General features: G+C 44.6%; 1 protein-coding gene across 2 annotated transcripts in view; it reads right to left on the reverse strand.

Moving 5' to 3' along the window:
• POLR3A (RNA polymerase III subunit A) overlaps window positions 1-12,376 on the reverse strand; it is a 51,268-nt gene that overhangs the window by 8,450 nt on the left and 30,442 nt on the right. For both annotated transcript variants that reach the window (XM_053388144.1, XM_053388143.1), the window contains 5 exons: window positions 6,942-7,028; window positions 6,355-6,437; window positions 2,171-2,341; window positions 659-752; window positions 454-546 (listed from right to left, as the gene is read on the reverse strand). In XM_053388144.1, coding sequence (XP_053244119.1) covers window positions 454-546; window positions 659-752; window positions 2,171-2,341; window positions 6,355-6,437; window positions 6,942-7,028 — 528 coding nt within the window. The remainder of the gene's footprint in view (window positions 1-453; window positions 547-658; window positions 753-2,170; window positions 2,342-6,354; window positions 6,438-6,941; window positions 7,029-12,376) is intronic.

The following is a 12,376-nucleotide window of genomic DNA, read 5'->3' on the forward strand; positions in this document are numbered from 1 at the left end:
AATCCAAAGCATCTCCAAGTAGGACTTTGATGTCTCCAGTCTGAAACTCTGAAGAGCTGCTGCCGATCGATGTAGACCTTACTGAGTTACATGGGCCAATGGTCGAACTCTCTATAAGGTAACTTCCTATGTTCCTATGAATAAATGTGTGTGAAACTGACGCAGGGTGGAAATAGAAAGACAGCTAGACTGATCCATCTGCTCCCTGCTCACTTCAAATCTGGTTAGGGGGAAACTAGCAGAGAACATTAATTCTCTTTGAAAATGTGCATAGATGCATGCTGCAGAAGCAATTAACATATTGAAGGTACCACAGAGCAATAACTAGAATAAATTAAAGCACTACAGAAAAAGCCACGCTAATTTTCACTGCGGTATCTGCCCTGCCTGAAGGCACCCCTGTGGCAAATCAGTTTCTCGAAGACAGTATCAGTGAGAGGGGGACACACTCACTTCCAGCCTCAGCAGCCTAATCCGCTCTAACGAAAGCTTGACAAGAATGAAACAGTCGTCAGGAAGGAAAACCTCTTCAATGTACTCCGAAATCTGAAAGTAAAAAAGGGAAATTCAACCATGCTCATTGTTTAATAAGCCTCACAGCAGTGCAGAACCATAATTGGAAATATTGTATATTAAGCAACAATAAGGGACCGTCTACCTCTCCCAGTAGTGTCTTCTCTATTCGTCCTTTAACCAAACGGGCAAAGTCTGGATCATCGTCCGTGTCAAGGTGGGCTGTGATAATTGGCGTACTATAGATAAGTAGCAAAAGCATATAGTTGTGAAAAGCTTACTGGTTTATTACCTTTACGTACCATGAACATTACTAATAATTCTATTTTATATATCGAGAACTAAACATTGTACAAAACAACTTATGATGCCCGTACATTTAAAATCTAAAAAAAATCCATAAACCGCATCTCTGCAGTTATCTGCTGTGGTATTAACTCACTCTGCTGAAATTTGTTGCTTTTCGGTAAGAAGAATCCCAAACCAATTATTTCAAGGATACTGAATCTTGCTCATAGCTTGGAAGACATAGCACAACACTTTTGTGTGAATGGAGGTTCCTCTTATGAGCCCTGACCTTGTTCACACAGTATCTTGACTTCGTTAATCAAGAGTCTACTAATTATAGTGCAATCAGCTACTAAATTGACCCCTTTTTATCTTGCTGCCTTAGGTCGAGGTAGCAAATGGCAAGTACCGTATTTTTCGCCCCATAGGACGCACCGGCCCATAAGGCACACCTAGTTTTTTGGGGGGGAAATAAAGGGGAAAAAATTATTTCCCTCCCAGGCGCGGGGCTGGGGCGGGGGAAGCCCGAGCTTCCCCGGACCCCAGCCCCCAGAACAGGCAGCTCTCCGCAAGCCGTGGGAGCCCAGTGCGGGCTTCGCCATCGCTGTTGGAGCTTGCGGGGCTGGGGGCGGGGGAAGCCCGAGCTTCCCCCGACCCCAGCCCCCAGAACAGGTCCCAGAGCGATGGCGAGGTTGTGCGCAACCTCGCCATCACTCCTGGAGCTTGCTGGGCTGGGGGGATAGCTTCCTGAAGCCTGGAGAGCAAGAGGGGTCGGTGCGCACCGACCCCTCTCGCTCTCCAGGCTTCAGCGAAAGCCTGCATTCGCCCCATAGGATGCACACAAATTTCCCCTTCATTTTTGGAGGGGAAAAAGTGCGTCCTATAGGGTGAAAAATACGGTACACTGTAACTTTTTAGGTTCAGTTATTTTTGTGCTTTGATCAACAGGTAGGCCTAACAAATAACTCTCTACCTTTAAAAAAAAAAAGGTCTCATTTTGATGGATCAAGAGAGCAACAGATACATTGAACCCCTATAAATGAGAGCATTTAGCAGCCATCCAAGATAAGGGATATCATCCTGCAGCTTATTCCCCCCCCCCCGCCACAGTAGGCAACTTGCAAGCAGAAGTTGAGTTACTAAACTTGTTTCCTTTTCAGAAGACATTACAACAAATGTTTGTGTCATAGGCAAGAATTACTGGATAGATCAAATGTTGTAGTTATCCTGCTCCTGTCAGTTTCTGTTTATTATAGTGCCCAGACTCTGACTCCAGCTAGCAAGTTGACAGAGAGAGAGAGACCTCCCCCTGTTATAATTAAATCTGCCATTCAAATATCAAGATGAGAATAAAATCTGGCTTCAGTACCTGATGGCTTTGGAGGCATTGATGATCTCTTTGATTCTCGGCACCCCTAGCGTGATGTTCATTGAGGCAACCCCAGCAAAATGGAAAGTTTTCAGAGTCATCTGTGTGCCAGGCTCTCCGATACTCTGAGCGCACAGAGCTCCCACTGCAGAGCCAGGTTCCATCTGTGCCCTAGGTTATAAAACCAAGAAAACTTTTGTATTTATTAATTTTCACACCTACGTGTCTACTCTAGAGAGTTCCTGGCTGAGCTGGCCTCCAAGGACCAAGATCCCCATTCTCTGTACTGGATAAAAAACCCCAAAAGGTTCAGTGTGGCACTATGAAATCATAAAACCCACTTCTTTAAACCCTGGTGGAAGACAAGAAGCTGTGTCGCAGCCTAGGAGCACAGACAGCTCAAAATCTTTCCGTCACCTTTTTTTGCGTTCTAAGAATTCATCAGGCACTGGCTGCACACTTTCAACTATATATTATATAATGGTCAAACACTCTGTTTTAAGAAAGTGAAAGCACAGGTGTTCAGGAGAGCCATGCATTTAATACACATTTTGTTTTTCTCCCTGATCCTTCAGAATCACAATGTCCCAAGATCAGCTGCCTGAAACTGTTCCCTCATAAGCCTCATGGCATATGCCCCCTGTGCTCAGCAGACGGTACCACACTTCTAAAAGATAAAGAAGCTATTGCACTGCGCTGGAAAGAACATTACCAACATCTCCTTAACCGCAACCCCCTCGTAGCTGCTGAGGTCCTCTCACAAATTCCGCAAAAACAAGTTAGAGATGAGCTTGCAGTATCTCCAAATCTGGGAGAGTTATGTACAGCTATTACCCAAATGGAAAACAACAAAGCCAGCGGACCTGATGGGATACCTGCCAAAGTCTCCAAAGTGGGTGGAATTGAATTTACACAACAACTTCACAAGCTCATTGAAAAAATCTGGGAGAGAGAAGAGATCCCAGCAGATTTTAGGGGTGCCAAAATTATCAATCTCTTTTAAAAAGGTGACAGAACTGATTGCGGAAACTACTGAGGCATCTCTCTATTAGCTGCAGCCGGCAAAATTCTTGCAAGGATCTTAGCTAACCATCTCTTAACAATATCCAAGTCTACCCTTCCTGAATCCCAAAATGGTTTTCGGCCTTCTAGGGGGACAGTGGACATGATTTTCACTGCTCAACAGCTTCAAGAAAAATGCAGAGAGCAAAACCAACCCCTGTATATGGCATTTTTTGACCTGACAAAGGCCTTCGACAATGTAAATCGTAATGCCCTGTGGACTGTCCTTCTGAAAATTGGCTGCCCAGATAAATCTGTAAACATCCTTCAGCTCCTCCAGCAACAATCAGGGTCTCCTATATATAATTAGCCTATTCTGAAATGCCTTCAAAGGCAGACCAAATGTTTTTTTACCCTATAATAAAACATATCAACCATTTGACAACAAATAACAATACGGAGACAGTGAACACTAGAAGCATCAAGGCTATGAACCCCATGACATGAAAAAGGTGTCTTATTATATCAACATGAGTTCATTTGGTAGATGAGATTCAATTGGTGCCCTTACCAAGGTCACTGGACCAGCCTCGATCTGAATACCCCAATGAATATTATCAGCACTGTCGTTTTCTTGTGCACAGGCTAAGTGATCTCAGCCAAGGAGGTCAACATCAAACAATTATTTTAAATCCCATTTGTTAACCATCCTCATCTGGCAGGGCAAAGCTAAGGCTCCAAGATGCACAGAGTCACAGCAGCAATATGCTTAGCGAGAGACCTTATGCAACGAAGCAAGTAGAAGATCAGAGGACAGCTGTCACCCTTAGTTAAATCCCAGCGAAACAATCCTACGGCATATTATGGACCTTCTCTACATAAAGCAAATCAGCTCACAGAGCAGTAACAGCCTCAAGACTAGTACTGTCTTCTTCCAGTATAAAAAAAGCCTCAGCCTTCTCAAAACCAACGTCAAGATTCAGGATAAAGGCATTTCGGAAACAAAGGTAACTTCCTTTCCACTGATGCCGAGACAGAATATTTAGATTAGGTGTGTGTGTGTGTGGAATCAACCCACCCCAAAATATCCACTCCATGAGGGCTGGGAAGGGAAATTGCTTCTCCCAATAGTCCTTTTTTTTTTTGGTGATCTTACACACAAGTAAATTCATTCACAATTCAGTGTTTTATGTGCCCTTTTGCTGCTTCTGCAATACATTTTCAATATGGTTTTAGTGCTGCTGTTCCTCATAGAAGTCGCTTTTATGTTGTTACGGGCTAAAAGCTAGCACAGACATTTAAAACAAGCATTATTCTTATACAGTATACCTCCTATTACAAAACCTAAATGACAGAGAAACCATAGGCACAACATGCTTAAACTTAATAGTTTGTCTAGTGGGATTTATTATTAGTTAATGCAGCAGCCGTCCATAGTTGGAGAACTTGAGGCCTAGGATAATTTCAGATCTCCTTCCGTTTCGTAATCTGGAGCCTTCCGAGTTTGCTACCACCTGGTGGAAGGCAATCAGCACATCCAAAGGCAAGACGACTTATAGCGTTTCACTGCAATGCAGAGATGGGGAAACTGAGGCCCTCCAAATGTTAATGGACTTCAACTCCCATTAACACCGCCAATGATCAGGGATTATGGGAGCTGCATTGCAGCAGCATCTAGGGCAGGCATCCCCAAACTCAGCCCTCCAGATGTTTTGGGACTACAACTCCCATCATCCCTAGCTAACAGGACCAGTGGTCAGGGATGATGGGAATTGTAGTCCCAAAACATCTGGAGGGCTGAGTTTGGGGGTGCCTGATCTAGAGGGCAGCAGGACCCCCATCTCTGCAATTGTTGTGTTTCATAATTACTGTTCAATTCAATGTAATAACATTTGCTTAAATATATACTGTAATAATAATAAATTTGAATGTCATCCAGGAAATGTCCTGCTATATAATACCCTTTGTTCAGTAGTAGTATTACTGGGAAATCTCAGGTGCTTGCATTTATATTTTGTTTGACTGCAAGAAATAAAACGTGTGCTTCTTACTACTGGAGAAATCATAAGTACAAAAAATTACGGCGGGTGGGTGGGGTGAAGGTGGATTCACCTAACGCAGTGGTTCTCAAACTTTTTTTCTCTGGGATGCATTTTCAGAGGAAAAAATTGCCCAATTTTTTTACTGGTAAGAAATACATTGGGAAACAAAACAAAACAACTCCCAGCAATGCTTGATTTGTAATACAGAACACAACTACTTTACAATATGATCACAGGACATCCGGAAAATAGAAATCATTGTGGCTAGCTACACAAGAACATGAATTATGCCCAAAATATAATACTGATTGTCCTTGAATCTTTCTGCCACACTTGCCATCCTGCCCTGCCCATCACCCTTTAAGAACCACTGACCTAATCAGTCCCCTCAGTGCAAGCCATGCGTGAAGGCTTCTGCAATGGGGCTTCCCCCTTCTGCTCCCCCCCCAATGGCTCTGGGGGTTGGGAGAAACCCCAGAACAATGTAATTGTGGGTGGGGGGTGGGTAGGAAAGGGATGATCCTTTAGTCTGGGAAGCTGCAATGCCTTTTAGGTTTGGGGAAATACAGTGATACCTCGGGTTACATACGCTTTAGGTTATATATGCTTCAGGTTACATACGCTTCAGGTTACAGACTGTGCTAACCCAGAAATAGTGCTTCAGGTTGAGAACAGAAATCGTGCTTCAGCAGCGTGGCAGCAGCAGGAGGCCCCATTAGTTAAAGTGGTGCTTCAGGTTAAGAACAGTTTCAGGTTAAGTATGGACCTCCGGAACGAATTAAGTACTTAACCTGAGGTACCACTGTAGTAAGTATGCAAGGAATTTAACTATGTATCAGGGGAGATGGGCAACTTTACAATCAATCTGAGGGAAGTTGGCCATTGCCATTTTAGCATGAATCATGTAACAATTGCAGATCTATTACTATTTAGCTATATTGACACTGAGACAAACATCTGAGGGAAGAAACTGAACTTTGGCTAAAACTTGCTTCCCGCTTCAGACCTCCTAAGTTCTGCCCGAGAAGCAGGAGAATACTTTCTATCAGTTTCTCACCTACTTATAATCAGATTTGGCTAAATCAGTTCAAATGACATTCACTCCTACCGGGGGGGGGGGGGGGAGAGAATTATCCATACCTCATATACTTCTCTCTACAGGTTTCTAGAAACTTCTCCAGCTGGGTTGGAGTAATCCGGTCCAATTGGTACAAAACATACGGCTGAAGCAATAAAGAGCCAGAACAGTTAGGAATTTAATTCAATAGACAGGGCATGTATTATGCATTCCCCTAGTGCACAATATGAAAACGCAGAGGAAAAAACCAACAGTTATATTCACTTCTGTTCCCCCCTTCCCTGCAGTAAGCAAGATAGTAAGTTATGGAATATGTTTAAGCTGCAGTTGTTATTCAGTACATATATCCAGAATCATTGGAGGTTAAACTTTAAGGATTAGGTTTTTTTTAATAAAAGCATTGTATTGAGTTTCCGAACCTCCCTGCTTCAGAAACAAGTGTAGGACAGGTTGCTGCAGATTATTAGACAAGGTGCAACACTTTGTCCAGCATTATGAAATGACAGTGGGAATGGGCAGTTCTGGCAGAGATACCAGGCAGGTATGGGAATTAAGGGTGTATTACACAAGCTTACATGCAAAAAATAGTGCCCCTATCTTCATCTGTTAAAGGGTATGGAATCAGCACACAACCCACAAGCGACATTACCTCTGTTGTGCCATTGTCATTAATGCCATATTTGTCCCTGGTTTTCTTGATCTTCTCGGACATAGCTTTGATGAATTTTTTAATTTCCTGCAACAACAGCAAAAAAATAATAATAAAGTGCACGTTTTAAGGCTTCTCCGCCTTATATTCTGCAGCCCGGCTACTGTGGAGACTCTTAGCTTATAAACATCTGGCAGTATTTTGCATTAGTAAAAAAGCCGTAAAGCATAAAAGTGACTCAAAAATGCATTTCATGCCACAACTGCACACTTCAAGTTGCTTTTGGAAAGCAGTTGAAGTAGCTACCTGCCAAGAAGCAATAAAGTGATTACAGATGTTCTCGCTGCTAGAATTTTGGGGACTTTTCTGACTTTATATACATCTCACAAAGCTGAGAGAGGCGGGGAAAGGAGGAGGAGGAGATTCTGGAATATTTCTCTTATGCCAAGATTTCTCTAACATACAGAGACCTGGGAACCATGCAAAAAGCAGATGCACAAAATTCAGTGGGACTGGCGGAGGGGGAGGACACCAGAAAGGAGCAAGAGATAAGAAGGTGTGTTTGGAGGAGCTTCTCTAACCTGACTGAACCCCAAGATTGTCCTTTGAGGCTTTTCTCTGTTTGCCACCTACATAAAGGGTCCAAAGAACAGGCTTTTTCTGTAGTAGCTCCCAGTCTATTGCATGCTCTCCCCAGGGAGACCTGCTTAGTGCCAACTTTGTTGCTATTTCGCTGCCAGGTAACAACATTTCTGTTTTCCTGGGCATGTGGGTTGCACCAATGACAAGATATTTTGCTCTAATTATGTTGTTACCATGTTTATAGGCAGTAATCAACATACGTGTCCTGTCAGCACAAGGATTTCAGATTGCACAAAGGGACTTTCCCCACACGTTTCCCTCCACCCCACAACCTTGCACCCTCCCCAAATCCGCTCCAGAGAGCCAGGGGAATCCCAGAACAAGCTGGGGGAAGAGAGTGTGGACGTTTTGTTGTACAAGCAGAAATCCTTGAGCTGATGGAATGTTCACGTAGTCTTGCTTTGGATACAACTGTGTGTATTTTCCACCGCATCCCTGTATTTTACTCCTTTAAAATACTTCAGGATCGTCCACTGTGGGAAGTAATGCATGAATTTAATAAACTACGAGAACTCAGGAACATCCTGATTTGGGCCAGGCAATATTCATTTGGCTGCTAGCTTAAGATAGAATTGAAAGGGGAAGGGGGGGGGAGAAATCATGGATTTTAAGGGCATCAGTGGCTTCTAGAAAGACTGTCTATATGCCGCCTCCAAATTCAGAGGTTGTATGTCAGTGAATAAGTGCTGATGAGGGGTAACAGGATTGGCCTGTTGCCTTCATGCTCTGCTTGGAGGCTTTCTGGAGGCAGTGGATTAAATCACAGTGGGAAGCAGGACACAGGACAACATGGACCTCCAGTCTGAAGCTCTGATGCTTTTTTAGTCAACTTGGGTTATGAAATGGTGCCAGTTCTCTCTCAGCTTATCATTACATTAATGATCCCTGCTAATATCCAGCACTGGTTAGTGTTACAAAATGGACATTAAAACATGTACACCATCATTTATATACTCCCCCACTCCGCCAATAAGTGTACAAAGCATTTTGCATGCATTTTCAATCTAACCACCACCCTGTTGTAAGGTAGACTACCCCAGAAAGTCTTCTGTCAACAGGATACTAAATGATCATCTTTGAAAAGCCACTACCAAAGCCAGTGAAAGTCACAGTGAAATGTGTTCTTTTGCACCGAGTTATTTTCTGAGCTAACAGACAAGTAACAGTGCAACAGAGCAAGATCCGAAGAGGGTCAAAATACATTTCAGCAGTTAGGCTGCAATCCAGAGGGCTGCGAAAAGGAGTTTACAGTGTCTGCTATGCCAAAGTAATACTCAAGTTCAAGGGAGCATGTGCATATTGTGCTTTGCCCGTAATGGCAGTGGCAACCCCAGGCACTTGTAGAAACCAAGTTTCGGAGTTCTTGCAAAAGACAGACATTCCACGAAGAAGAAAAAAGCAAGCTTTCCCTGGCTCATTATTGTTTCACTATACCTTGTCAACAACCAGAAATGTTTCCCATAGGACAAAACGCTGACCTCTGCTACAATGGAGAATGTCCTCAGATTTCAATGTCAGACCCATAAGTTCACTCAATTAACGTATTTTTCACTCTATAGGACGCACCCGACCATAGGATGCACCTTGTTTAAGAGGGGGAGAACAAGAAAAAAAAATTTCCCCCTTTCTGCGCAGCGTCCCTTCAGCGAAGCGGCAGGAGAAACGGAGCTATCTTTGAAGCCTGGAGAGTGAGAGGGGTTGGTGCGCACCGACCCCTCTCGCTCTCCAGGCTTCAGTGAAGGCAACCTGAAGCCTCTGGAGCACGGTGGGAGTTCCCGCTGCGCTCTGGAGGCTTGGGGTTCTTTTTGCTGAAGGGTAGGTGCCCCTTCATGGGACACGGGTGGCGCTGTGGGTAAAAGCCTCAGCGCCTAGGGCTTGCCGATCGAAAGGTCAGCGGTTCGAATCCCCGCGGCGGGGTGCGCTCCCGTTGCTCGGTCCCAGCGCCTGCCAACCTAGCAGTTCGAAAGCACCCCCGGGTGCAAGTAGATAAATAGGGACCGCTTACTAGCGGGAAGGTAAACGGCATTTCCGTGTATGGCTCTGGCTCGCCAGATGCAGCTTGTCACGCTGGCCACGTGACCTGGAAGTGTCTCCGGACAGCGCTGGCCCCCGGCCTCTTGAGTGAGATGGGCGCACAACCCCAGAGTCTGTCAATACTGGCCCGTACGGGCAGGGGTACCTTTACCTTTCAGGTGCCCCTTCAGCTAAGGCGCAGCGCCCCTTCAGCTAAGCAGGAGGAGAAATGGAAGGGGCTCCGTTTCTCCTGCTGCTTCGCTGAAGGGACGCTGCGCAGAGAGGGGGAGAAATTTTTTTTCTTGTTCTCCCCCTCTAAAACAAGGTGCATCCTATGGTCGGGTGCGTCCTATAGAGCGAAAAATACGGTAATTGAGTGAACTTATGGGTCTGACATTGAAATCTGAGGACATTCTCCATTGTAGCAGAGGTCAGCGTTTTGTCCTATGGGAAACATTTCTGGTTGTTGACAAGGTATATTGAAACATACCTGCGCTTCGGAGGCTTCGCGTTGCTATCACTGAAGCCAAGGAGCCTGCATTCGCTCCATAAGACACACACACATTTCCCCTTAATTTTTGGAGGGGAAAATGTGTGTCTTATAGAGCGAAAAATACGGTACATATTCAAAAAGTAGAGGAGCAAGTATAACTGCTGCATCTACTGTAGTTTCAGAAAATGTACTTTAAAGTTAGCCTAGCAACAGTGGAGACTTAGAAATGCCCCCCACTGACTGACACGATAAGGCCATCACCACTTGGTTCCCTCAGCAACTGCTGAGAATAGTTTGCAGCTATTCTATTGGGGTTTCATTCTCTCATCTGGTTTTTTTTTTTTTTGGTACCTCTGCCATCACCTGTTGTGAAGAAACTACATTTTTGATGAGGTACAGTCTAAATGCAAGAATACTGTGATAATAGGGACACACACAAAGTATGAAAACTGTAAATGCGCGAAGAGGGGGAAAACACCAGCCATTTACTCTTGGCTAGAGCCAGAAAGGTAAACATTATATGCGAGTTCAGCTGACAGTCTGCCAAGTGGCAGTTAGAACTGTCAGTGTTGCTAAGGGGCGGTAACTATGTAAAATGTGAGGTTTCAATTAATCAGTGCACCTCAACTTTTATGCATCAGGCAGGAGCATCCAAAATAAGTCTGTTTATGATTGGTCCCTTTGTTAAAATTCCTTCCCAACAACGGTCCACAGTTATAGGCCAATGAGCATTCAGAATTTCAGTGCAAATACACGGGTTGGAGAGTTCTAGCTGGCGTGGAATGTGGAAGCAGATTCAGCACTCGGGGGGGCGGTGAGACCTGTTGCGTTTTGCCGCCTGAGGCAAAACGGGATGGTGGTGTCCCACTGCCGAAGCGCCCCTCACCTGGCTTGTGTGGTGGCACCTGTGAAGCAGCGATGGGCTGCAGTGAGATCTCACGGAGCACACGAGATCTCCTGAGATTTCGGCGATGTTTCGCCGGAAGCAGCTTCTCCACTGGTGGCCGAGGTGGGCACCACCTCTTGGGATTCTGATGCCCAAGGCAGCTGCTTCAGCCTGCCTCATGGGCGGGCCGGCCCTGTCACACTCTTTGGGGGGTTCAGTTGTGGAAGCTGAGTCAAGAAGTGACTCTGAAGGAGGAAGAGGAAGCCTGGAGAGAGTGCCTGAAACAATAGCAGCAACAGTTGGGGAGGAGGAAGAGTGAGAAGCTCATGCAAGAGCTGAAATCACTGAAGGCAGAAGCTAAGGAGGTCCAAAAGTGAGAAGAAACCTCCAGCAGCAGCCTTCAGGAGGGCTCAAGCCAGCAACTGGCAAACTCCTGACCAGAGAGACGACTTCCAGTGAAGTCCTCTGAATAAACTTGTGAGTTAACTGAGGTGGAGATAAGCAGGTAATTGGTTAATGGTTTCATGTAAGGATTAGAACAAGTTCGTGGGAATCTTCTTAAAGCAACACTAACACTGTTATAGTTAATGTACTATTTTCTCCAATCGGTAGCGATATCTGATAGTATAATACTTTGCTGTCTACCAATAAGCAAATCCATTATATTATGTTGTAAATAAGCATTAATGAATTCTTTTTAATTCGCAGACATGAAATCTTGAGCTGCCTGTCCCATACATATACCCAACAACAGTGTGCGAGGGATTTTTTTAAAAATTGAGTAAGGTATTGGGTGGAAACAATGGTGGAAACAGAACTCTAAATGAAAAGAACAGGCTCCCTTAATATAAGGTATAGGTGGTGAGGATTCGTTAGGGAACCTTACAAGTACAGACTTTTCGAATAATTTTAAAAGTAAAACAACATAAATACAACATTATATACAGCAGAGGCATTGAAGGAACAGACTGGATTGCTGCGACACATTCTATGTGTGGCTTCACTTGCGCTTGACCCAGGAGCTAGTGCAGAATCCTGCAGTACGATTGCTGACACGAATGAGGACTTGTCAACGTAGAACATCTGCGCTGGTTGCTGATTCACTACCGGGCAGAGTTCGAGGTGTTACTATTAGCATATAAAGCCCTTAACCACTTGGGAACAGTTTATCTCCAAGATCACCCGAGCACCCACATATGTCCACTTTGATCAACAGAATTAGCACTACCTACAAGTAAGCACCCCATAATGCCTGTTCCACAAGTGTAAGAACTCAATGGTTTAGTGCGGCAACACCTATGCTTTGAAACTCCCTGCCTAGTGAGATCAAGGAGGCACTGTGCTCTTTTTGGTGCCTGCTAAAAACATTCTTTGTAAGACAAGCCTACCCAGTTACTTAAG

The sequence above is a fragment of the Podarcis raffonei genome, chromosome 5 (genome assembly GCF_027172205.1).
Source record: "Podarcis raffonei isolate rPodRaf1 chromosome 5, rPodRaf1.pri, whole genome shotgun sequence".
NCBI lineage: Eukaryota > Metazoa > Chordata > Lepidosauria > Squamata > Lacertidae > Podarcis > Podarcis raffonei.